The following is a 27,932-nucleotide window of genomic DNA, read 5'->3' on the forward strand; positions in this document are numbered from 1 at the left end:
TACCTGGCAGCTGGGCTTCCCAACCAGATGCAGTCAGAATCATGACTGCAGGGAAGAAAGAGTCCGGCACTAAGTAAGTGTAAGTAGGAATATAGTAGAGACCAAAAGATGAAGGCTCGCTGGGGATCAGGATATAAAAGGAACCAAGAACGAAATCATGTCTTTAAACACGAAGGAATAGCAGGTGTCCAGAGGAATAAAATAGGTTCAACTTTAAAGTGGCTCAAATACAGTCTGAAGCATCAGCTGCTTCCATTGGTTAGAGGAGCCAAAGTTTGAGTTTTCTTTTTTCTTTTCTCACCTCCCCGCCCCCACCCCCTCCAGGGTCTTATGTAGCCCAGACTAGCCTAGAGCTTGCTATGTAGCCAAGGATGAACCTGAACTTCTGATCCTCCTGCCTCCACCTCCCATGTGCTAGGATTACAGGTGTACACCACCATGCCCAGTTTTACATGGTGCTAAGGATCTAACCCTGGGCTTTGTGCATGTTAGGAAAACACTCTACCAACTGAGCTACAGCCCCAGCTCTAAAGCTGGAATTTCAAACATTCTCTCTCAAAGAAGCAAACACCCTTAGGAAAAGCCAACAATTCTTTTGTTGTGGTGATTTTGCTTGGTAAAGCAGTCACTTTTAGCTAAGAGTTTATGGCCTTGAACTGCTGATTCTCCTGCCTCTACCTCCCAACTGCTGGGATTACAGGCGTATGATGCTGGACTGAAGGTGCCAATTCTATGTTGAGATGATCATAGTGTAACTGGCAGGTTTCAACTCTGCCACAGTACAGCTTTATAGAGAAAGGTGTGGCTCCAGGAAAGGGGAGGGTGGTCCTTACCACCTGCTGTGCTGTAGAAATCTCACCCTGTTCTGCTCTCTTCCAGGGGCATTTGATAGAATAAACATAATTCTCTCCTCATCAGTCCTCCTATGCCTATGCTGGGAGGGATAAGTGCCCTGTCTCCAGTCATCATCTGGGGGCATATCTATTCTTCGAGGGCCAGGTGTTCGAGACCCCAGACCAGGACCTGAATTCCAAGCTGACTTAAGGGGTAAATGAAGACTGCTGGATGGTGAGGACACTGGGTCAACAGCAGGAGGACGTGAGGGTGAATGGAAAAGACTCCCCCAGGACTGAGCATGAGGAACCCGAAGGCCCTGGCTTCCTTCTGGTAGTGTGGCAGTGTAGGTTAGCTGAGGCTTGCATGCTGGCGTAGATAGGACTCTGGTCCCAACATGCTGGCTGGTCTCTGACCCCAGTCCCCAGGAAGCATCAGTTCTGGAACGATGGGGTAGACTTCGGTAGTTCAAAGTCCTTCCTGTGTACTTGACCCCTTGGGGAGTTTCATCCCTGTCACACATAGCCAGAAACTGTGGGACACTCCTGGAAGTTCCTAAGAAGAGAGAAGAAATGCAAAGACTGAGTGAGCATCTTTAGAAAATAATCCCCTCCCAAAGGACTGCTCCTGGCTATCTTGCCCAACTCTTTACTTGTCCAAGAATACACACACAAGGAAAAAGAAACCTGGTTTTGCTTTTGATATATATATTTAAAATTTTTTCCAGTACTGGGGATTGAACCCAGGGCCTTGTGCATGCTAGGCAAGCACTCCACCACTGAGCTATACCCTTAGCCCTAAAAACTCCTATATATTACATCAAAATCAATCTCTTCCATTTTGGGGAAATGAAACAGTCTCTTGGATATTGCCATACCTACCTCCATGGTAATCGTTCTCTAACACACTCATGCACACACATATATAATGCCTGCACAAGAGTAACTAGTTAATAGAACAAATATATCCCCTTGCAGACTCCTTCTGCAATTACACTAAAATTTCACTTGGCTTCTTTTTTAAAAGATATATACATTTGTGTGTGTATGTGTGTATAGGGGGTGTGGGTGAAGATGGAGGTGTGTGTCTGTGTGAGAGAGAGTTTCGAGATAGAGTTTCTTCTCTGTGTAGCCTTGACTGTCCTGGAACTTGTTCTGTAGAGCAGGCTGGCCTCGAACTCACTGAGACCCACCTGGCTCTGTCTCCTGAGTGCTGGAATTGAAGTCATACACTATCACTGCCTAGCTTTTTTTTTTTTTTTTTTTTTTTCCCTTCATTCACTTGGCTTTTCTTAGCAGTTAGGTGTCCTCTACTTAAATTCTTGTTTTTGAATTTCTGAAATCTCTGCTGTTGTTCATACCACTCTTACCTCACAAACAATATAGAAAGTCTTTTCTATACATTTCTTTCACTATGGCATTTGTGACATTGTGGGCTGATAATTCTTTATTGGGATCAGAAAGGACTGCCCTGTGCATTATATGATGTTTCAAAGCATCTTCATCCAACATCCATTAGGTGCCAAGTAGCATTACCTCTTTCCCTATTGAGAACCACAGACTTCAATGTAAATTAAACCCATAAGGAGGAAAAAGTGAGCATCTTCCTATGGAGGCCAATGGAAGCCAGAATGGTGCTGCCCATCTTCCTCGGACCATCTGGACCTGGACACAGGACATGGGTTCTCAAGGTACAGTGTCTTTCCAGTCTTCATTCACTTCTGTCCCCCTACACCATCCCTCAGCTGAAACTCAGTAAACAGCAGGGGAGGAAACTAGCTCAAGAAGTGACACTTTCAGTCTAGGGGAGGGGCCCAAGACTAGTTCCTAACTAGACTTCACACTTAAAACCTTACTGCATCATGACTGAAACAGTTAGGTTCACTCTCATGAATGAAAAAGCATGGTTCTAAAAATGTATTCAGTCATACTTCATGAAGATCAGTGCTTGATCTTAAAACAGTAATTCATATATTCTTTCCATTCCACCTTGGGACACCCTACTTTCCCAGTAGGTACACGTTTTGCCCCTGAAAAAGAATCACATTTTAGCAGATAGTATTAGTTTAGGGGTGTTACCTGGGGGTCTATAGAGCTCCCCTGCCGTGCTGGGCATCAGAACATCAGGGGACAGGAACTGTGGTTGGGGAGGGTAGAGTTTAGGATCAAGGAGCAATACAGGAGGGTCATGGATGACAGGGAGGGAGGAGGAGCTGGAACAATGGTGCCCGGTTTCCAAAGTCTTTTTCCTCACGTTTGATGAGTCCTTTCAATGAGACAAGACAGAAAACCACACAAAGATGAGGGTTAACATGGCAGATGTGGCTGGATAAACACAGTGAGGAGCAGGGAAAGGGAAGACACTAGAGCACAGAACCCCCTTTCTAGAGAGGGACGCACACTGCTCCACTCCACCAGCTGTTGCTCTTCCTAGGAAATGCCCAGGGTCCTCTCCTTCTACCATTTCCATCACATCCTCTACCTTCCAAGGTCCACCATCTGGGTCTTTAGCAATCTATTTAATGCTAACAGTACAATGAAAGAGATTGTAATAGGAGCTGAGAGCTGGGCATGTTGATACATACACACCTATAATCAGAGCACTCAGGAGACTGAATAGGACTGCTTTGAGTTTAAAGCTAGTTTGGCCCATATAGTAAGTTCAAAGCCAGTCTGGACTACACAAGCAGTACCCTTTCTCAAAAAAAGAAAAGAAACCGCAACCATGAACCAAATAGGGGTTGGGGATCTAGTTTGACTATAGAGTAGGCCCTGGGTTCAATCCCTGGTACCCCCCAAAATAAAAGAGACCGAGGACAGGAGAGGAGAAAGAGAAGGAGGTGGAGGGGGGTATTTGGACAGACTAAGAGACTGAAAAGAATCTACACTGGGCACTGAACTACCTATTAAATACACAAGTGAACCGTACTCCACCTCTGCCCTGCCACAGCTCCATTCCACAGCTGCCTCTTCTGTTTGCCATTTCCAGTTGCTTATGCCCTGCCATGGATCCATTCACTTTTGTGGTGAAGAGCTAGAAATATTTCCTTTATCATCAGAAGCATTAAAACATCTAAAATTGAATGAAGTTTTCAAAACTCCTCTTTCTTGTACCATATTTTTCTAAGTTACTCAGACATAAACATTGGTGTTGTCCTTAACTTCCTATTTCTTTTTTCTTTTTCTTTTTTTTTTTTCTTTTCGGTTTTTTGAGACAGGGTTTCTCTGTGTAGCTTTGCGCCTTTCCTGGAACTCACTTGGTAGTCCAGGCTGGCCTCGAACTCAGAGATCCACCTGGCTCTGCCTCCCGAGTGCTGGGATTAAAGGCGTGCGCCACCACCGCCCGGCAACTTCCTATTTCTATTCACCATCACCAGAAAGACATTTCTACTTATGGATTTCACGTTTAAATTTGCCTGGACCACTGCAAAAGCCTTAATCTGATCTTCCCATCTCCTGTTACCTGCTTAAGGTAATCTGTGTTACCTGTCACAAAGTCCCATGTGACACAGTGTGACTGATCTCACCCAATCCTGTATTGTCTCTATGTCCTTTTTCATACCCTCATTTTTCTTTTTTTCTTTTTTTTTTTTTTCTTTTTTTCTTTTTTTCTTTTTTGGTTTTTCAAGACAGAGTTTCTCTGTGTAGTTTTGGTGCCTATCCTGGATCTCACTCTGTAGATCAGGTTGGCCTCGAACTCACAGAGATCCACCTGGCTCTTCCTCCGAGTGCTGGGATTAAAGGCGTGCACCATTGCTGTCCCCTTCTTTTTTCTTATTTTATTATTTTGGGATGGCATCTTGTTATGTAGCCCAGGCTGGCTCAAAGTTACAATATACTGCTGTGGGATAACCCCTCTGTATGCTGTGAATATGTTTCATTACCATTGGTTAATAAAGAAGCTGCTTTGGCCTAGAACAAGGCAGGATAGAGTCAGTCGGGAAATCCAAGCAGAGGTACAGGGAGAAGAAGGGTGGAGTTGGGGGCAGATGCCAGCAAGGCGCTGGATCAACAAGATACACTAGAGAACAAGTAATGCTACAAAACCATATGGCAAAATAAAAGATTAATAGAAATAGGTTAATTTAAGTTATAAGAGCTAGTTATTAATAAGCCTGAGCAATAGGCCAAATGGTTTGTAATTAATATTAAGCCTCTGAGTGATTATTTTAAAAGCGGCTGCGGGACCGGGTAGAACAGAAAAACCTCCATTTACATAAAACACACCTGCCTCAGCCTTACAAGTATAAATATTACACCTAGCCTTTCTTATTGTCTCTCAAACACACCAACTCATCCTATCTCAGGCATTTATACCAGCTTTTCTGTTACCAGGAATATTCTCTCATGGCCCAAAACTTCCTATCACTGAAACCTCTGATCAAATGTTAATTCCTCTCAAAGATGGTATCTCTTACTACCCTAACCAAAAACAGCTCTAGGAAGACATCACCTCTGTAACACCTTATTCCTTTGACTTACTTTCGTCTTCATTATCATACTTATCACTGTCTTACGTTATATAATTTGCTTATTAAGTGTCTTTCTTCTGTAGAATACATTTAATTTCAGTATCCCTAACATGTGAAACAACGCAAGTACTTAGTAAACAATGCGGTCAATTAAAGCGTCTACAGATGTTTCTATGCCAGTACACTGTTTCCTTTACTAGGCTGCAAGCTGCTCAGGGCAGAATTTGTGTTAGATCATCAGTTAGGTTCGTAACAGGTACGAAAGTGTTTCACAGAGAAAGCATTTCTAGTAGCATCCCCACTTCCCCTTTGAGCTCTTGCCGCCTTTTCTGTATTGTTTTAAGCTTCTTCACTTTACATGTGACACTCTTCACAAGAATGTCCTAACCATTGCCTAGCTTCATTATGCTTTGCCCTCTTTCCAGTGGCTAGGAGTCCCAACCAATTCTCACCTTCTAGCCCATATGCCTCATACTCAGACAGTACAAGCTATCTTCAGCAATGAATAATATACCCAAAAATAATTGTGTAATGCTCCCAAACACAATTATCAACCCACAAAACTTGACTACCATCCTTGGTTTCTGGCACCAATCTCATTTTTCTTTACTTCCTAACTGACTCTCCAATGTATTACTTCTCTCTAGCCTCTCCAAGTCCTGGGTGACCTGCAGAACCCTTTGTGGTCCATGACTGACTCTTGCTTATATTCTTTCCTGTCACTTGTCAACACTTCCACCCCTTCTCCTCATCAGACGTTCTAACCCTGTCATAGTAAATTATCCTCTGTTAATCCAATGAGGATTTACTTCAATTCCCTTTGCTTGGTATACCCCTTTTTCTTTCTCCATGAAGCCTTCCCTGATACTTCACCTCTTCTATGACGGTCTCAGAGCAGTAAGTATTTAATCGCATTATAAACTTGTTTGTTTGTTTATACTATCCCGGTAGTAGACTAAAAGCTCCATGAAATGAGAGACTGTTTCACTCATTAACCACAGTCTCTCCAGAGCCCGGCAGAGCATCAAGTATATAAGTTCAATAAGCATTGTTTTAAAAGGATGAACAAAATCAATAAATAAGTGCATCATACACCAGACAAAAGCATACTCCTTAGGAAAATAACACCTAGATTAAATGCATGGAAAATATGTGAGAACAAATGCTATGCCACGGAAACCACCTTTTCCCAAAGAGGAGGAGAAGTAGGAAGAGGAGGAGGAGGAGGAGGAGGAGGAGGAGGAGGAGGAGGAAATGTTCATTCATTAGGAATTTACACTTGTAACCTTTAGAGTTTCTTTTGGGAGGGGAATTGGGTATGAAGGTCTGGTAGAGTAGAGACAGCTTGCGCTATATATCCTTCTGAACCTTTTTAATTGTACCATGTATGTAAAACCTATTTTAAGGGGTTTAGTGTGTATAGTTAGGCAACAGAGAGGTTGCCCAGCATGTGAGGCCCCAGGTTCAGTCCTGGTACTACAAATAAAAAATAAAGGAAGCTTGATGTAGTTAGTGGCACACGCCTTTCATTTCCAGCACTCTGGAGGCAGGGGCTGGCAGATCTCTGAGTTCAGCCTGGTCCACCAGCCAGGGTATATGAGACCCTGTATATAATAAAATAAACAAAATAAAATGTTTCTATATTTTTATCAAATTGACCTGGTGGACAAGCTTCAAAGCAGGATGCTTTGTATCCGACAGCTATAGTAATGAAAATTCAACTTGTTTTTAAAAAGTTATGTAAGAGTCACAGAAGAGTAGATTACCTATAAACTCAGCCAACAATGAGTATTTGAGTTTGTTGATTGACCTCTACTGCTTGGGTACAGTAATGACAGTAATCCCCAAGGTCTGAAGGTGAAGATACGACAGCATCACAATTTCAAGGCCAGCATAGTCTACATAGTGAATCTGAGAAGAGCCAGGGCTATATACATAGCAAAACCCTGTCTCAGAAGAAACCAAAACAGAGAAATAGAATAAAAATAAATTTATGTCTCAAAAGGAAGGGAGGGTAAGCATTTTTTCCATTTAGATAATACATGTTTTACTTTTCACACTTACTGAACCCTGCTTACTCAGTCACACACTAAGCTGTAGAGAAGGCAAAGCAACACTTCACCTCATCTTTCTCCTTCCTTTTACAAGTACAATGAGTCTCACCCCATCAACAGCTTTTGCTTCTCAGAGTCTTCTCAAGACTTCCATGACTCCCATTTTGAAAACTTGGTCCAGAACTGTAGATCCAATCACTGAGGAGTGACTGGATCATAAGAGTGGCAGCTTCATCAGTGGTTCATTCACTGATGAACAAATTGGTAAATGTGCTATTAACGTATGGATTGAGCCAGGCATGGAAGCGCACGCCTTTAATCCCAGCCTCAGAAGGCAGAGGCAGGCAGATCTCTGTGAGTTCGAGGCCAGCCTGGTCTAGAGTGAGTTCAGGATAGCCAGGGCTACACAAGAAACCCTATCTTAAAAAACAACATCAACAAAGCTACAGACTAATTGGAGACAGCAAATCACTTAAGGTGTGCCTTTGAAAAGTACTCCTGTCCCTGGACCCTTCTGTCACTATCACGGCTTCCTGGCTGCAGTGAGGTAAGCAGTCTCCTTCATCATGCCTTCTCTAACATATGTTGTGCCTTGGCTCAGGCCCAAAGCAATGGAGCTACTATCAATCACAGGGAGAAACTTCTAACATCACAAGTTGAAATAAATCCTTCTTCCCTTGTCTCCATAGATATTTCATCAGAGATAAGCAAATTAACACAACTCTTCACATACCAGGATCCCATTAAAAGGGCTGCAAAACATGCAAAACGGCTCCAGGAAAGGACCATCCTCTGGACTTTGAATATATGTGTGTAAATAAGGACTACATGTCCTGATTCTGGGTAACGTACATAACTTGCCCCCAGTGGTAACTGTCAGTTTCTCCCTGCTCTTTCACCTACACTGTATTTTTACTAGCAAGGAGGAGGAAGGTGCTATGAACAGATGAATCCCAACTCTACCCACAAAGCTATGGGAAGAGACCTGAGCTGCCTCCCCTCCTGAGAAAAGGCTGCCACTTAGACTGTGTGAGAGGCAGCCTCCCATCTTCCCTGCTGAGGACTCTATAAGCTGCAGCCTTCAAACACACAGACACACACAGGCAGATGTAAGACATCAGACCTGTGGATTTTTTTCACCCAGCTCCTGTACTCAGGGATATGAGAAAAACTGGTTAAGATTCAATTAACATCTAAATTAGACAGATTCCAAAGGCAGTCACCATGTGGTAGCCTCCTCTCACTCAAAAACAGCCCGATCTGAGATCACATTCTCCTTGGAGCCTCCCATCACCACGCCTGTGCACCAGTATCTTTCCACTACTAGCCTCTCTGCGTGCCTTCTTCTCTAGCACAGCACCCATGTCCAGCACCTTAGCACCAGAGGCTGATACCTGGGAGACAGGCGCTGTGCTGGGTCCATGAAGAGCATGCTCCATCTCCGCTGTTGGAGTCTTTGAGAGATCAAGACCAGGGGCTGAGTGCAGTCTCCTCCCCACACCATCTGCAAAGCCTAAGGAGGAAGACATAAAAACAAGCTGAAGCCATTTCCTCTGGGGCCTGAAATCTGAGCCTGGAAGCACAAGCACCAGAGTTCTTTTACTAAGTAATTAATATGCATCTCTGAATCCAATGGGGAGCATGCTCTTTGAATTTATAAACAGCGAATCTCAGAATATGGATAAATTCCTATCGTCCAAAAACTACTAAAGAAATTGCTAAGAAACCATCTGCTGAATATCCTCCATCCTTCAACATTTCTCCTATGAATAAAATCAGTTTTGTTGTTTCTTTTCAAAGTCTATAGATGTGTAGTCTATAGAGGAAACTATCTGACATAGTCATCTTCTAACGTATTGTGGTAAGAAGAAAGGAAACAATTAGTATCTCTAGTTCAGTTCAAAATTTAAATGATCATAGTCATTGTAAATCAAACCTGCTTCCTTGGATATAACAGTGAAATGAGTTCCAGAGTCTGATAGTGTTTTAACCAGAATTGGAACTCAACGTTTTCAATGTTCAGCACAGTATTCTATTAATCTTCTGATGGCCTCCCACTCTCTGAGCAGGATCACTTCAGGAATATTTGGCATGTGTGATATTCTTTATTCCCACCTACTCTTGGCTTTTCTCAATCACTTGAATTATAAACAACCATTAATACTGCTCTAAACTGATATGTGACCCCCCCCAAGGGGCTGTCCCCAATCCAACTAATTAAGTCTCCTGAAAATGCACCTGCCCTTGACCTACATTTGACATGCACATGCATGCGTGTGCGTCCACCAATTCATGTCTGGATATGCTACTTTAATACATATGCATATGTACACAAACATACATACATGGCTTAAGTATACTGTTCATGTAAGTACTTAAGATCAATTATTTTGGATCTTTCCTGTTACTTAATGCATTGGTTCTCATAACAGTACTCATTCATTTGGGAGCTTTAAAAAGTATACCTTCTCAGGGAATGGGGTTACAGTTCAGTTGTATAACACTTGCATACATGAAGCTCTGGCAGGTTCAATCTTCAGTGGGTAGAAAGGGGGAATGGAATGGACATGGAACAAAGACAAGACACCACAGATCTGACTCAGAATGTTTATGGTTGAACCTTGGGAATTTTTGCTTTGATGTTGTTATTGTTGTTTTTCAAGACAGAGTTTCTCCCTGTAGCCCTGGCTGTCCTGGAACTCACTCTGTAGACCAAGCTAGCCTTGAACTCAGAGATCTACCTGTCTCTGCCCGCCGAGTGCTAGCATTAAAGGGGCAAACCACAACTGCCTAGAGGAAGTTTTTATTTTTAAAAGGCCTTCCAACAAATAAAAAATTTTTAAATGTAGCCTGGTGTGATGACATACAACTGTAAGCCCAGTACTTATGAGGTAGAGGAGGATAAAGAAGTTCAAGGCCATTCTGAGCTACAGGAGACCAGTTCAAAAAAATGTAAATAAGGAAATAGAGGGCTGGAGAAAGAGATTAGCAGTTAAGAGCACTGGCTAAGCTTCCAGAGAACCTGGGTTTGATTCCCAGCACCCACACAGTAATTCACAACTATCTATAAAGCCTGTTCTAGGGAATATGAGTCCCTCTTCTGCCCTCCACAGGTACTGCACACATGTTGTGCACAGACATACATTCCAACTGCTGCAGGTTGTCCTCTGAACACAACCTGTGTGCTAAGACATGCACATATATACACACTAAATAAATGTGTTAGTTTTCTTTTTGCACTACTTTATTATTTTAAGTGTATGAGTATTATGTCTACATGTGTGTCTATGTAGCACTTGCATGCAGTGGTCCTAGAAGCCAAAAGAGGGCACTGAATCCCCTGGAACTGGAGTTACACAGTTGTGAGATGCCATGTGGGTGCTAGGAATTGAACCTGGGTCCTCTGTAAGAGCAGCAAGTACTCTAAGCCACTAAACCATCTCTCCAGTCCCATATAGCATTCTTTTTTAATTTTTATTTTTCCATGGTCTTGGAGATTGAACACAGGGCCTGGTGCATGCTATTTAGCTACATGTTCTACCACTGGTTCATACTAGGCTAGTAGTGTCCTTTGATGTACAAAAGATTAACTCTGATGTAGCAGTTTATCTTATTTTTTTCCTCTTATAGCCTGTTTTCTTGGTGTCATATCTAAGAAACTGTTGTCAAATCCAGGTCTTAAGGCTTTTTTCTCTGAGGTTTTTTTTCTGATTTTCATAGTTTTGGACTACAGTCTCAAAACAAGAAAAAGTTTTGCAATAAAAAAAACGGGTCAAAGGTAAACTTATAAAAACACTAGAGTAGGCTATAGGAGTACTCGAATTACTGCCCAGCCCCCTGGCGCTCTCACACACTCGATAAACTATTCTGACAAACAAACAAACAAACAAAATACCCTAACAGTGTAATAGTGTTAGCTGAGAAGACTGAACCACTGTGGATGGTACCGTTTCCTGGCTGGAGTCTTAGACTGTGGAAGTGATGACCTGATGCTTCAAGTTCCTCCAGTCTTGAATTCCCCATCATAACAGACTTGAATTACGATCCAAAACAAATCATAGGGAAAAGAAATTGCTAGTTTATGCATTTTTAGAATTATCTCCATAGGGAAAAGAAATTGCTAGTTTATACATTTTTAGAATTATCTACAATGAGAAATGTTATTGTAAACTGATTTTATTGTTTGTTTATTTTTGAGACAGAGTCTCACTATGTAGCCCTGGCTGTCCTGGAACTCACTGTAGAACAGGCTGGCCTCGAACTCACAGAGAACGGCCTACCTCTGCCTCCCAAGCACTGGGATTAAAGTTGTATGCCACCACGTCTGGCTTTATTTTAGGTATTATAAAAGTTTTCTGGTTTTGTTTTATTTTATATGTTTAACATTCAAATAGTTTAATTTTGTTTAGGTGATACTAGTTTATTTACTTTTATGTGTGTCTATGATGTATGTGTATGTGGGTACACAGAACAACTTTGTAGAGTCAGTTATCTATGTCCATCTTTTTCTCTTAAAGATTTATTTATTTTTATTTTATGTATGAGTGTTTCACCTGCATGCATGTCTGTGCACCACATGAATGCAGTGCTCACAAAGGCCAGAACAGGGCATCAGTTGTGACCCAACATATGGGTGCTGGAAATTGAACCCATGTAGTCTTAGTCTGGAAGAGCAGAAAGGGTTTTTTCAAGTTTTTTTGGTTTTGTTTTTGTTGTGATTGTTGTTGTTTTGAGACACGGTTTCTCTGTGTAGCCCTGGCTGTCCTCGAACTCACTCTGTAGACCAGGCTGGCTTTGAACTCACAGAGATCCACCTGCCTCTGCCTCTGGAGTACTGAGATTAAAGGGGTGTGCCACCACTGCTCAGCAAGCAGAAACTATTCTTTCTGTGGGTTCTGGGAGTCAAGTTCAAGTTGCTAGACTTGTGCAGAAAGTGCCTTTTCTCACTGAACTATCTCAGTGGCATGATACTATTCTTAAAATACTTGATTTGAACTTAATGTTTTCGTATTCTTTTGCTCTTTCATTAGAAGAAAGCTCAGTGAAGTAGATTCCAGGGTTTCTGCATTCATTAAAATCTTTCAATATTAACTTGTCTTGTATACCTAAAGAGTACTGAGAAAATGTTATTGTAAAATCTACACTAGAATGCAGCTCAGAAACAGATCATAACGTCAACTCTTAAGTCTATGCAGTTTCCAAGGAACATACATGGCAGTGCCTGGAAGAACCAGAGAAGGTCTTGATATTGCTATCTTGGTAAAATCGGAAAATGCCATAGCAGAGACTTGGTTTAGTGTGGCTATCCTTGTTTCAAGATGAACCTGGAGCCTGATTCTTGGATTAATTTAACATCTAAAACACAAAAAAAGAGGACTCTTTTCAGCCTTCCCCACTTCATGCTAACTCACTCTCAGAGACCTATGAACTACTTCTTTACACTACATTCTGGAGAGCCCACAAGCAAATACTTAAGTGGTCATTCCCTTATAAGGAAAGGATTACTCTCTGAGGGATAATTCTGACCCCATCTCCATTCTGGCAGGAAGGAAAGGGGGAAAAAGCCTAGCCCTTGTCCTGATGCTGTAGGAGGAAAGTCAGAAGTTTTATTGCATCTGAGTAAGACAGTGATACTGTACAGAACACTATCCCTCCCTTGATCTTGTTCTCTGGCTTTCAGCTTTTATATATCCCCACCACTGCTTGTATTTTTACCTGTTTGGTTAAGAGGCTGCCAAGCCACATCCTGCGACCTCCATTCAGAACAGCCAGTTCGAGAGGCCTGAAGACTGGCTTGGTAGAGAGACTCCAATTCAGAGGTCTCCTGCTCTGTGTCTTGGTTCCAGTGTGGATGCAAAAGGATGTGATTTCTCTCTGGGTAGGTTACACATGTATGGGAATCATGGGAGGAGGACTTGACTCCTGGCCCAGGGCCCCTGTGTTTAACCTGAGAATCACAGAGCCTTGTGACATTTACCCAGGAATCCAAAGGCAAAGAAGTCCCCAAGATGACACTGCTATCCAGTTCCTTAGGCCTAGTATCTGTCACTTGGGATAGCCTTCCTTGGTATATATTTGGCTCAGCCAACCTGGGCTGTCCTCTTCCAGCGGTTTCTCCATTGGGAAGCCCAGAGTCCATGGCAAGAGGAGGATGATCAGCAGCAGCATCTTCCCAGGAGGGCAGTCTTTCCCTGCCGTCTAGAGAAGGCTGCTGTTTTACCCAGCGACAGTGGTCTTTTCCTGGACCCTGGGGTAATGGAGGCATAAAGTCAGAAGGAGAGTTCTTCCTTAGACCATTTGGCAAACTTCGATCCTGGGAACCTATAACATCCCTCACGGAGGTATTCTGCATCTTCTGGAACTGCTCTGCCAATGAGCGGACAAGTCCTTTTGTACTGGGAAACTCTGGCCTATAGGGCTCCTCACTGCCTCTGACTACCTTTGAAGTCAATGAAGTCTGGAGACTTTGGGCTTGAAGATGCTGCATGGGGTCAGTTGCATGAAGCTCAGGTGAAGAAGCAGCAGACATTATGGGGTGGCAGGCTCTGTAAGGAGGAATACTAGGCTGAGCTGATGAACCTGAAGGACTACTTAGGCTATGTATAACTATCTCAGAAGTGGCTTCTCCTGTTGAATGTGCCCAAGGCATCACCATGGATATGTCAACAGGGCGCTTCTTTTCTTCGAACAGCCTATCTCCAACTATGTCTCTCCCTTCTTGTGGTGGGAATTTGCTGCAGTGGCTGCTGTCCTCCCTGTGGCCTTGGAGCTTATCTTCAAGGGCATCCGATGGCAGGCATTCATGCTGAGAATTCCTCTCAATTCTACCTGCTGTTGTAGGTAAATCCTGCCTGGGGAATGCAGAGGGATTAATGCTGTCCACCTCCAATGACGTCAGAAGCTTCAAAGATCTACTAGGGGAACTGTGCTGTGAAACAGATGGAACAGGTGACTCCAGGGTGAGGGATGAGTGTGACTCATGGCAGGAAGCAGGTGAGTGGAAGAAGGTAGAACTGGCCCCAAACTCTGTATCCTGGCAGGGATCCAGCTGTGCCTCCTGGTTTAACAATACTTGGAGCGGGACAGGCTGCTCACTGAAACAAATGGAGAGAACCAGTCATAAGATGCCTTGACTAACTATAATACTTCCAAAAAGAACTATTCACTCCTCCACTTACAGCTATTCAAAGATATCATGACGAGAACAAGAAAGACAAACACAAAGCCACAGGTTCCCAAAAGAAAAAGAAGGTAATATTATCTATCCAATGTCACCACCAATTTCATATATGTGGTATTAAGTACAGTCTTTGCCAATACTCTCCACTACCTGTGAAGTCCCATTCCAATCACATTCTACCTGCAAATTAAAAAAACAGAACTTGCTTCTCCCACATACGATGACACAGAAGGGAAGCCTATAAATCGCTCATACCATACAACAAAATTCCCAGATGCTGCATAAGGAGGGAAATGCTCCTCTAGGGTCCTATGGGGCAGCTCAGTAAAAAAGCAAAAGGATACTATTATTATACAGTACAAGGTGATATGAATTCCTGGGATACACAGAAATCACTCAGATGTTTCCTCACAGTCAGACCAGGACTGTCTTCACGCTGAGGAGTGGGAATCGGAACAAATTGCAGTTAGTTGACTCTCATTGTTTTCTATTTCTGACCAAAACATGTGCAGTCTTTTTTTTTTTTTTTTTTTTTTTTTTCGAGACAGGGTTTCTCTGTGCAGCTTTGCGCCTTTTCCTGGAACTCACTTGGTAGCCCAGGCTGGCCTCGAACTCACAGAGATCCACCTGGCTCTGCCTCCCGAGTGCTGGGATTAAAGGCGTGCAGCACCACCGCCCGGCTACATGTGCAGTCTTATAGGACACTGCAACCTTTCCAACTTTAGATTATCAGATCAAGATTAAGAATCTGAAAATCCAAAACCAGAATGTTTCAAACTCCAACTGTTTTTGAGCATAGACACAATAATGAAGTAAATTTGGACCCGGGAACATCTCAGACTTCAGATTTCAGGGCTGAGGGTATTCAATCTATCTCTGTGAGTGTTTCAAAATCTGAAAGAAAAAAAAATGAGATCTGAGCTGTGTGGCCCAACACTTAGGAACCAGAGACAGAAGGATTGTAGTAGGCTTGAGACTGACACAGACTACCTAGCAAGTTCCAGGCTTTGTAAAGCAAAACCCTATCTCAAAAAATGAAGAAAAAAAGGTAGAAGGAAGTAAGAGGAAGGGAAGAAGGGAAAAGGAGAGAGAGACAGAGACAGAAAGACAGGTAGAGAGAGACAGAAAGACAGAGATACAAAAGAGAGCTAGAGAGAAAAAGACAAAGAGACAGAAAGGGAGAAAGACAGAAAAATGAAAGACATAAAAACAGAGACAGACACAGAGAGAGACAGAGACAGAAAGACAGGCAGAGAGAGACAGGAAGACAGAGATACAACAGAGAGCTAGAGAGAAAAAGACAAAGAGACAGAGAGAAAGGGAGAAAGACAGAAAAATGAAAGACATAAAAACAGAGACAGAGACAGAGAGAGACAGAGACAGAGACAGAGACAGAGACAGAGGCAGACAGACACGGACTGACTTCTGGTCTCAAGCCATTTTAGATAAAAATACTCAACCTGTATATTACAAATGTTTGTGGGTTTAGTCACCTGTCACTCTTGCAACATGAATGTAACCCTCTAGCAATGTAGCTCATTTGGTAGAGTGCTGGCCCAATATGCAGGATGCCTTGGGTTCAACCCACAGAACGTTGGAGACCAGGGTGGTGGCAAACAGGCCTGCAACACTAGCACTCCAGAGGCAAAAGCCAGGCCCTAGGTAGCCTGGGCTAGAAGAAACTCTGTCTCAGAGGTAGGAAAGGAGGAGGGAAGCAGAGAGAAAGAGGAAAGCATTGGCATCAAACAGATCTAGATTTGAGTTCTATACTTCTACCACTTACTAGCTAAGCAACAATCTTCTCTACAAGTTCCCTTACTTAGAAAGTATGCTAGCTTACAGCCCCCATCTCATCAGGGGCTGTTACCATGTAATAACAAAATAAAGCAGAAAGTGCTTGGCTCTGACCTGAACCCAGGCAAATGCTCAAAAATGTTAACAAACATAATGGGGCTGATAGTCAAAAGATAAACCAAGGCAGAGGATGTGTACCTCAATGGTAGAGCACTTGCCTAGTAGTAGATACAAGTTCCTGGGTTCCATCCCCAGCAACACACACACACACACACACACACACACCTGAAAAGAAAACGTTATCTGCTTTTATTATACTTATATTGTGAAAACTATTCAAATTTATTAATAGCCAAAGTTAATTTTTACTTAAATTCATTTATTCTACATAAAAGCCAAATTAAAACCCCTAAAATATGGAAACTACCCCAGTACCTCTTGGAACTTTTTCCTAGTCCTGACCTTAGGGAAGCAAACAAAGAAAATCTTTGTGTCTCTTCCCTATGGTTTAATCAAAGGAAGATAAACTGGTTATTTTCTCTGAGGAATGGAAAACACAAAAATCCCAAAAGTAATCAAATGTTTGCTACTACAACATGAAAGGTAGAACAGATCCCATAAGAACATAATGAATATAAATATAATAATCGTGCTGTTATGCAAGTCCAGGAAATTTGGAGAACTTGTTATTTTGTACTTTTTTGCATCTTTCTAGGAAGCATTAAGAAAAGGACCATCTATGTAATGAGCTTTCGTATCTCTGACCTGAGAGAAGAAAATCTTAGCAGTGTATTTTCCTCTCTTCCCTGGTAATGGAGAAGACAATAGTTCGTGCTATGGAGCACCCATGATCACTTCCTCCCCTGATGTCCATAAACTAATGTGGTTCTCAAGCACTACCTTGTCAGCTGAGGGAGGGCGCCCCCCTGTGGTGGGAGAGAGGCTGAGGGCTGCACCGGCTGCTGCGATGATGGTTGCTGCTGCATGCGATCCTGCAGGCTTCGTGCTTTTCGAATACTGATTTGCAACTTCTTATCGACTAGGGCTCTGCTGTGCGTGCTAGAGCTGGCACCATGCAGGGTAAGTCTTAGTTTAGCTAAAATGCAAAAGAAAATATAGCAGAAACAACACAAAATACGAACAAAAATAAAAGAACAAAACTAAACCAAAACCAAGCGGATAGGCGGTAAAACAAAATATGCAGCAGGAATGCAAGGCATGGACTATGCATGCGCTGTCCAGGGCGCAGAACTGGCTCTGGCTCTAGGGAACATTCATGGAAGCCATGGAGGCCAAACATGTTAATTCAAATTTAAACAAACAAAACACTAAAGAAAATAAAACAAAACTTAAAAGGAACCAGAAAGATAAACTAGTGCTTGGAGGTTGCCACTCTTATCTTTTCACTGACCTGTTTGACTCTGGTCTCCACACTCTGCTCCCAACTCCCCTTTCTGATGGCCAACAGCAAAAAAATAGTATCCAAACCTGCATCTGTCTTTATAGAGACAGCTTCTTGTGGGTCATACTTAAGAGTCAGATACCAGTTCCTAGCCTTAGTCCCTTGCTGTTACATCATGGTACTGCATACCAGGAAGGCAGGGGAGAAACAAAAAGAATGGAATATTACAATGAAAAGTTACTGGCTCAGGAAGTCAGAGCCAGTTCACTCACTTTTCCTACTCATTAGTCAGTGACTATAGGAAGAGTGGGCTAACCTCATTTCTGAAATCCAACTTTGTTTTGGGGGGAAAAGCCGACACAATTGAAGAATTCATCTGTGGCTTCCTGTTGAGGTTGTTCAGTAAATGTCCACAAACCAGTGACACCACCAGGTACATTTTGAAATCTCAAGGGCAAGGATAGCTAACTGGCCTCAGCTTGGGAACACAAGAGACATTAAAAAACTGTTCATATGGCCATCTGCATGACAACACAAGTACCTACTGTGGAGTTAGTCGAAAATGCCACAGCCATAGCAGCTGAGTTACTTACAGATAGCTTCGTTACAGAGAGCCAAAGCTGCAGCACAGTCTCCCTTTTGTTCCAGATGCAGCGACTCTTCAAATACTGAATTTGCCTCTTGCAAGGACTTTTCAAAGCCGTCACTCCTCCCTGAAAGGGTCAGCACTTTTCATTTTTATTATAATTAATTCCAACTTCTCCTATGACTGTTTCTTCTCTTTGGGACACACAGATCCTTGTTAAGCCACTGGCCTAACTGTCCACTGCTATTAAGAAGTCTTTAGAACATGTAAGGCATCCACTTTTGCCTTAACTGAGACCTAACCAATGCCAGAAAAAGGGAGGTACGTGACTGCCACATTCACATTCCAACCCTAATACCTCCTCAAGGAAAGAACAACTGTCCATAGTAGCAACATGTCTCTTAGTCCTGGAACTGAACAGCTCTTCTGCGAAATAACAAGACACACCTTGTCAACTACCATCAGAACACCCCAGACTTCTACTGCTGTAATGGCAACCATGGTTTAACTATTCTGTACAAAGTCATCCAAACCACTCCCTCCTAGAGCTACATTTCTCTCTCCACCACTCTGCTCTATCAATACACCTCTTGGGAAGAGGAGATCTATAGTTTCTATTTCAATGTATCTACCACAGCAGTTGAACTGCATTTGCAATGGACTGACCTTTCTGTAGCAATACAAAGTTTTGCTTTCATCATGCCTTGCTCACCAAAAGTATCCCTAGAAAGCCACCTCCCATATAACAAGCATAGGCTAATTCTCCCTACTCCCAAAGTGCATGTGGGTCAAGGTAAGTACAAACGAGTATCCAGGAACAGTGCCAGATGAAAGGACTAAGAAGTATAGTACAGACAACTTTGTGAAGGACCGTCTAGTATCCTTACCTTCTGTTCCTCTATAAGCATAAACTGGTGGTAAATTAGAATGTTAATTCACCATGGTTGGAACTGACATTGAGCTTTCACTTTGTCACAGGGTTTGGAAGAATGAATTTCCAGACAGGTATGATGGCACATGCCTATTTTCCCCAGCACTCTGGAGGTAGAGGCAGGAAGATCCCTGATCTACATAGCAAGCTGCCAGCCAGACACGGTTAAATAATGAGATTCTGTCTCAAAAAATCAAATCAAAACAAAAATGAAGTAGAATAAAAAGTCTGGTCGTTTCTCTTCATAATGTCATCCTTCCCCTATCCTCAACTTACCTTCAGATGGGCATTGTGGTGACATATTTGTGTACCCTAATAAACTTGCCTAAGAATCAGAGGACAAAGCCAGCCACTAGATCAGACAGAGGTCAGGCAGTGGTGGCACACACCCTTAATCCTATCACTCGGGAGGCAGAGATCCATCTGGATCTCTGTGAATTCAAGGCCACACTGGGCTACATGAGATTAATCCAGTGTAGGAGAGAAAACAGAGCTAGGCGGTGGTGGCCCACACCTTTATTCCCAGCACTTGAGATCTCATGCCTTTGCTTGGGAAGCACAGACACCTTTAATCTGAGGAAGTAATATGGCAGGGCAGAGAAAGATATGTAAGGCGTGAGGAAACAGGAACTCTGTTTAGACTGAGGATTTCATAGAGGTAAGAACTAGTGGCTGGCTGATCTACTTCTCTGACCTTTCAGCTTTCACCCTGATATGGCTCTGGGTTTTTTATTATAAGGCCATTTAGAAATTTGAACAACAGGGCATAATAAGAAAGGCTCTGCTACAACCTTAACTAATCCACTTCCTACTTCATTTAGCTTTTAGAAAGCAAGAAGAGCCAGGCATGGTGACGCAGACCTTTAATCCCAGCACTCAGGAAGCAAAGGCAGGCAGATCTCTGTGAGTTCGAGGCCAGTCTGGTCTACAGAGCAAGTTCCAAGATAGCCAGGGCTATACAGAGAAACCCTGTCTGGCGGGGGAGGGTGGGGACAGGAAAGAAAGAAAAGAAAAACAAACGAGCAAAGTAGATTGGTTCTGAAAACCTTGGAAGTCAACTTCTCCCCCATCTCTAGAACTCTGATTTCCCCCAGCCCTAGACCCTAAGTTCTTTCACTACAATTAGAATCAATTAAATCAATTAGAGGTGGTAGCTTGAAAAAAAAAGGGGGAGGTTGGGCGGGGGGGAAGGCCAGGCATGGAGGTACACACATATAATCCCTTCAGAGGCCCAGGGAAGATAGTGAGACCATGTAAAAGTTCTCAATTTTACAAAGATCTAAGCAAACTGTAGTTAATGAATCAGTATGCTAGGTTTAATTTTTTTTGGGAGGGCACGGGTTTTCAAGACAGGGTTTCTGTGTAGCTTTGGAGCCTGTCCTGGAACTCGCTCTGTAGACCAGGCTGTCCTTGAACTCACAGAAATCTGCCCGCCTCTGCCTCCCAAGTGCTGGGATTAAAGGGGTGTGTCACGGCCACTCAGCCCAGATTGAAATCTTTATCATCTAGAATCTCAGCACTCCATGCTTTCCTCTTCTAGTAAGGCTGCACCAAAGCGTATGTACAGAGAGCTGACAGGGAACATAACCAGCAGGATTCACTTTAATGCGCGGTTTAACTAAGAGAGTAGGGAAAGGACAAAGAGAAACAGCAGAATTATAAACTTTACACCAAGGCACAGCACACAGGCCTGTAATCTCAGCACTTGGGAGGAGAACCACAACAACTATGAGGCCAACTTCACCTACAAAGTGAGTTCTAGGCCAGCCAAGGCTAGAGAGTGATGAGACCAGATCTCAAACAAGGAGAGTTAAAAAGGCTGAGGAGATGGTTCAGTTTGCCCTACAAGCACACATGAAAAAAGCCAGGTATTGGAGTATTCATTGGAATCCTAGCACTAGGAGGCAGAACTAGGTGTGTGCTTGTGTTCACTAGCCAACCAGATTAGTCTACTTAATTAGGTTCCAGACTAAAGAACATACACCCCCCTGGGGGGTGGACAAGATCTAGGGTTGTCCTCTGGCTCCACATGAATTCACACACATGTGTACCTGCACACATACAAACATAGACACACAAAGAATAGTATAAACCTGGAACTTCAGACTGACAAAACTTGAGTTCAAAATGCAAAGTAGACTATCCAAATATAGAAACCGCTAAGAGGAATTGAAATTGTAAAGCTCTTTTTTTTTTTAATTTTATTTTTGTTTTCAATGAGACAGGGTTTCTCTGCCCTGGCTGTCCTGGAACTCACTCTATAGACCAGGCTGGCCTTGAATTCAGAGATCTGCCTGCCTCTGCCACCTAAGTGCTGGAACTAAATCTGTGAGCCACGACACCAGGCTTTAAAGCATATTTTGAAACAAACACAACAAATAACTTGGGAAATAGAAGACAAAAATTTTCCTGAATCAAAAGGAACTGGGGGTAGGGAATGTAGCTCAGCAGTAGAGAGCCTGGCAAGGGTGAAGCCCTGAGTTCAATCCCTAGTATCACAAAAAGGAGAGAGAGGAGACGGGGAGGGAGGGAGGGAGAGAGAGAGAGAGAGAGAGAGAGAGAGAGAGAGAGAGAGAGAGAGAGAGAAAAGAAAGAAACCACCACAGACCACAGTAAGATTAGAGGAAAAGCTGTCCTCAGTTAAGACTACTTAGTCCAGAAAGCTACTTGATGTAAGGAAAGAGCTGGGACAAGCAGCCAGTCACATGGCATTGGTTCCTAGACGCCATATTATTTTACCAGCAGAACCTATATAAAGAAGACACCTCAAGCTGCTGAACTCCTATTTTGAAGACCAGTCTCAAGGTACAAAGTGATAATACAAAACTAATTTGGCTTTGTGGTTTTTGGTGAAGGTAATTAACCAATATGAGGCAGTTGGGGAAGTTCATGTCTATGCACATCTTATGAGATTTGGGAATGAGTTGTCATGGTTCGGTGTGATGGTACATAGCTACTACCCCAGTTACTTGGGAGGCTAAGAGAGGATGATATGAGGTCAAGGCCTGTCTGGGCAACCAAGGGAGAACCCAAAACCAAAACTGAAAGCAAAACTAGCAAATTATGGCTGGGAATACAGCTCTGACAGAGAGCTGGCCTGGCATATGCGCCACCTTGCATACTAAAAACATCACCGTCCTTTCTTGTCTCTGAGTTAAGATTTGTTCTACTTACACATTTCAGAGATGTTTAAGGAAACCATTTTCCCTGAGTAATGCACCATTTCTAACCATCAAGCTTTAAACTTTTTAAATTTTACGCATATTACAGGTATTTTGCCTACATATATGTCTGTGTACCTCATGTGTTCCTGGTGCCTGTGGAGGCCAGAAAAGGACATCAGTTGCCCTGAGACTGGAGTTACAGGTGGTTGTAAGCCACCATGTGGTTGCTGGGAATCAAACCCAGGTCCTCTAGAAGAGCAGCCAGTACTTTTAACCACTAAGACATCTCTCCAGCCCCTAACTTTCAGGCTTTTAATGGATGTACCTAGAAGTAGTGCTATCTGTAATCAATCAGTTTTTCCATTTATAACTTAGCTCTCATTACAGTAGTTAAACCAAGATAAAATCAAATACTGCTAAACAGTAGGTAAGAAATTTCTACGTGAGGATCTTACTTTTTGCCTTTTCTCTCTGTCCCCATTACCTACAGCCTAATTCTCACAATTACCCTGATTCTGCAGTTCATCCAAGTCCATGTATCTGCTGGGATGAGGGTTAAACCCTTTAGCAGCCTCTAATTCCTTCTCCCGTTTCTTCCGAAGTTCCTGTTCCTGGGCCCGCCTGGCCACTTCTTCCTGTAGTTCATCCAGCTCACTTTTAGAGGTGATCTCCCCACCTGAGATACAAGCCAAGATGAGAAATTACAACAGTTCCAGAATCAAGTTGAATTATCTGTTGACTTTATGGTTACCATACCATTTTTCCTTTGGAACTCTTTGCTTTCCAGTTCATGCTTTGGACAGTGCTTTCCCTATCAGATTCAGAGTCATGAGCCATGAATAATGATGATGTTAACAACAACATATATATTTTCAATATTTCATTAACTGTAACAGCATAACTCCTAACATTTCTTAAGCATTTTCAATATACTAAAAACAGTTCAAAAGCATTTTGACATATATTATTTCATTTAATTCTCTCAAGTGATAAGGTAGACACCCATGTTATTTTAGAAAAAGGAAAACTGAGACACAGAAAGGTAGCATAGACAGCAGATGGGAGAACTGACTTCAAGTCAAGTAGGTTCAATTCAGCTGGAGCTATTGGTGCAGGCCCATGCTACTCCAGAGGGTGATGGAGATGATGCCAGCTACTCCAGAGGGTGATGGAGAAGGATAACAAGTCCAAGGCCTACTTAGCTTATAGAATGAGTTCAAAGCCAGCTTAGACAACTTAGTGAGACCCTGTCTCAAAAAGTATCTGGTCATGGTACTAATACCTATAATACCAGCACTTGGGACACTGAAACAGAGGAACTACCATGAGTTCAAGGAGAAAACCTATCTCAGAGAACAAAACAACAGCAAGAAGCTGGGTTATAGCTCAGTAGCAAAGAATGTGCCTAACATGTATGACCCCCAAACTCCAAGATTCAATTCCTGGTACAAAAAAAAAAAAAAAAGTCATTTTTTTTCCTCTTTAATTTCCACCATTTTTTAAACTGTTTTTGTTTGTTTGTTTGTTTGTTTTGTTTGTTTTGTTTTTTGTTTTTTGTTTTTTTTTTTTCGAGACAGTGTTTCTCTGTGTAGTTTTGCGCCTTTCCTGGAACTCACTTTATAGACCAGGCTGGCCTCGAACTCACACAGCTCCGCCTGCCTCTGCCTCCCAAGTGCTGAGATTAAAGGCATGCGCCACCATCGTCTGGCAATTTCCACCATTTTTAAAAAATTGTTTTGTAAATTATCCACAGTGAAAACTCACCTTTGAAGAGTTCATTGATGAGTCTAAATAGATTGAGAATGATATCCATGATAAATCAAGCAAAAGTGTGGGAGATAGAATAGTATGTATAGTGTGTTTTCATTTTTAATAGTAAGGCCTATATGTATGTACATAAACATCTAGACTTTTTTTTTGAGTCAATGTATTTAATATCACTTGCATGTATTGAACACCCCTCTACCAGAGGGAGCAACCATGACTCAGCAAATTTTCTCCCCTGTTCATTTTACATATCAACCACAGGTGCCCCTCTCCTCCCACCCCATAGTCTTCCCCCTCAACCCACCCCTGATTCCCACCTCCTGCAAGGCAAGGACTCCCATGGGAAGTCAGCAGAGCCTCGTACATTCCGTTGAGGCAGGTCCAAGCCCCTCCCCCTGCACCAAGGCTGTGTAAGGCGTCCTACCATAGGCTTGGGCTCCAAAAAGCCGGCTCATGCACCAGGGATGCATCCTGATCCCACACATCTAGACATTTATATAAGCATATATACCACAGTGTTAGCACTGGTTCCTTCAGTTTTAGGAGGTAAAAGGCAGGTTATTGAATTGTTGGACCCAATTTACTTCTATAGTTGGGTTTATTTTGTTTTTTGGTTTTGTGTGTGTGTGTGTGTGTGTGTGTGTGTGTGTGTGTGTGTGTGTGGTGTACCTGTGTGTCTGTACACTTCGTCACATGTGGATGCATATGCATATATGAGTGAAAAAAATGTTGTCATCACTTTGTTAAATGTCTTTTGCCTGTTAAGAAAGATTATATTCGATCCAATTGGTCCAGAACTGAGGACTAACAGGGAAAACCATAAGACTCAATTTTTACCATACTGAAAAGGTACCATCTATCTGAAGAGACTAGAAGGGATAGTAGGTTCATCCACATTCACAAGTTTCTTAATGTTACTCGACATGAAATAAGTTAAAACGTGAACGATCAGCACAGTATGTAATTTCAGGAGGAAGCAGGCATGGCTTCTGCCAGTCCTTTAACATACTCAGGATTCCAAGTGCACCTTTCTCTCTATATTCCTCTGCCTGGCAAGTGTCAGCACGAATACCTAAGCACGTTCACATCTTCTTACTGTTCCTGCATACTCCTTTCCACAGCTCTAAGAACCAATGAGCAACTGTCAATCAACTGGTAGGCATTGAGACTATGATACAGAGGCAAGGGAGGGGTCATCATGAATTGCTAATTTCATAGTTTTGCCCACATGTTTATGTTGTATCTCAGTTCATAACAACATCAATCACTATGGAATTCATTTCTTTTCTTTTTTTTTTTTTTTTTTTTTTAGATTTATTTATTTATTATGTATACAGTGTTCTGCCTGCATGTACACCTGCAGGCCAGCAGAGGGTGCCAGGTGGTTGTGAGCCACCACGTGGTTACTGGGAATTGAACTCAGGACCTCTAGAAGAACAGCTAGTGCTCTTAACCACTGAGCCATCTCTCCAGCCCTGGAATTCATTTCTCAAGACCTTGCCTAGAGCAAGGAAAGCCCTAGGACTTACTCTTCTAAGGAATGGAACTATTTTTTACCATCATGCATCATATTTCTGTCCCTCCTCATTTCATAAAACTCTTTGCAATGTTAAAACATTCAGGCAAGCTGTGGGAAACAAGAACTAGAGACACTGAGGAAAAGCAGCTGAAAAGTCTTCCATTACACTTGGGAGTGGGTATGTTTGGATGGGTGTGTATATTCATTAGTATGTGTGGGTACCTGTGTGGGTGCATATGTATGCCAGAGGTCAAACTTGAGTACTACCCTCAGCAGCCATCAACTTTGCATTTTGAGACATGATCTCTCAGTAGGACCTGGGACTTGTTGATTCAGCTTGGCTGGCTGGCTGGCCAGTGAGCAATATCAATATGCCTCCCCAGCATGTTGGGAATTGAACTCAGGTCTTCATGGTGCATAACAAGCACTTAGCAACCAAGCCAGGTCTCCAGCACACATTTTTACATTCTGATGGAATTCTCAAACAACAATTGTCTTTTAGTGGAAGTATGCTCAACAAAGCTGTTTCCCAAATAGAACTGGTGGTCAGATCCAGTATCTTCCTGTTTACCTGAGAGAGGATGAGTCTTTGTCCAGCCAGTCATGGATGCTGTGGAGTCTACCTCCAGGATGCTACTGCTGTGGGACTTCGGGATATGACGCCAAGAAGGGACAAACCCTGGTCTCTTTGTGCTTTGATCCCTTTAAAAGAGAATCCATAGTAGTAAAAGTTTCAAAGGGTGGCTTCTAACAACATTCCTAAGACTAAAATTTCAGAACAGAAAGCAAACATCATAAAAGCTTGGGAACTAAGGTCAAGAGACAAAACCACAAAGCACAGCTCGAGAGGCTGAGGCAGGAAAATAGAGTGAGTACAGAATTCCAGGGTTAGGAAACAAGAATTGAACAAGAATTCATCTCAGATTGAAAAAAGAAAAAAAAAAAAAAACAGCTTTCTGTAATGCACATTATATTGGTAAACTCTATTTATGCTTGTTAAAAGCCTCTGGGGTGGGGCATGCCTTTAATCTCAGCACCCAGGAGGCAAAAGCAGGTGGATCTCTGTGAGTTCTAGGCCAGCCTGGTCTACAGAGTGAGATCCAGGCTACCCAGGACTACACCTGTGTACAAACAAACAAAATAAACAAACAGAGGAGAGGGTGGGAGGGAAAGGACTGAGAGTAAGGAGGCTCGACCCCCTCCCTGAAAGGCCCTGCCCTGTTTTCCGTTCTGTTTGCTGTTTCCTCAGCAAGCTGCTAAGAGTGTTAAAAAACATTGTGTCCAGGAGGCTGGAGAGATGGCTCAGCGGTTAAGAGCATGGGCTGCCCTTCCAGGACTTAGATTCAATTCCCAGCACCCACATGGGAGCTCACAACTGACTGTAACTTCAGTTCCTGGGGATTTGACACCTTCACACAGACACATGTGCAGGCAAAACACCAATGCACATAAAATATAAATAAATAAATAAATAAATAAATAAATAAATAAATAAATAAATAAATAAATAAAAAGTTGTCTTAAGTAGGATTATAATGTCTTTTTGTTTTTTCAAGACAGGGTTTCTCTGTGTAGCTTTGGGGCCTGTCCAGATCTCGCTCTGTAGACCAGGCTGGCCTCGAACTCACAGAGATCTGCCTGGCTCTTCCTCTGAGTGCTGGGATTAAAGGTGTGTGCCACTGCTGCCCAGCAGGATTATAATGTCTTTAAAAGATTAAAAAAAAATTTTTTTTAAATTGTGTCCTTGGACTGGTAAGATGGCTCAGCAGGTAAAGGTGCTTGGTACCTGGCCTGATGACCTGAGATCAAACCAAGGAAGCCCTACAGTGTGAGAAAACTGACTTCTACAACTGTCCTCTAACCCATTCACATAGGAAATGGAATCAGAAGGTCACCCATGGAAAGAACAGAAGATGACTGTGCACCAGGATTCTCAGTGGGAGGCTGCAGCCAGCTGCCTCAGCTTCTCTAGCCAGCTTCTGCTAAATGACTGTATGCCCCAAATTTAACCGTGTTAGCTATTTGCTATCATGTGCTCTTTTACATGAAGCCTCAGCCAAAGGGATACTCAGCCCTGTTCAGGATTCTCTCATTCAGGAATTCCAATGGGCTGCCCCAAGGGGCCTTCCCTAGTCAATTCTGCTGAATGCTTCTAAGCCCCAAATTGATCATGTTACCTTTTGCTTGCATTCTCAACGGGCTACTCTAGTCTTCTCTGAATGTTTTAGTA

The 27,932-nt window shown here is 42.7% G+C and overlaps 1 protein-coding gene across 1 annotated transcript in view; it reads right to left on the minus strand.

Annotated features, from left to right (window-relative positions):
• The window catches only part of Usp54 (ubiquitin specific peptidase 54), a 95,142-nt gene continuing 67,210 nt past the window's right edge, over positions 1 to 27,932 (minus strand). The window contains exons 15-22 of the mRNA XM_059273807.1: positions 26,274 to 26,404; positions 22,925 to 23,092; positions 18,329 to 18,448; positions 17,234 to 17,429; positions 13,075 to 14,453; positions 8,754 to 8,872; positions 2,913 to 3,099; positions 1 to 1,389 (exon numbers count right to left, since the gene is read on the minus strand). Of these exons, the coding sequence (XP_059129790.1) occupies positions 830 to 1,389; positions 2,913 to 3,099; positions 8,754 to 8,872; positions 13,075 to 14,453; positions 17,234 to 17,429; positions 18,329 to 18,448; positions 22,925 to 23,092; positions 26,274 to 26,404 (2,860 nt within the window). The 3' untranslated portion in view covers positions 1 to 829. The remainder of the gene's footprint in view (positions 1,390 to 2,912; positions 3,100 to 8,753; positions 8,873 to 13,074; positions 14,454 to 17,233; positions 17,430 to 18,328; positions 18,449 to 22,924; positions 23,093 to 26,273; positions 26,405 to 27,932) is intronic.

The sequence above is a fragment of the Peromyscus eremicus genome, chromosome 9 (assembly GCF_949786415.1).
Source record: "Peromyscus eremicus chromosome 9, PerEre_H2_v1, whole genome shotgun sequence".
Lineage (NCBI taxonomy): Eukaryota > Metazoa > Chordata > Mammalia > Rodentia > Cricetidae > Peromyscus > Peromyscus eremicus.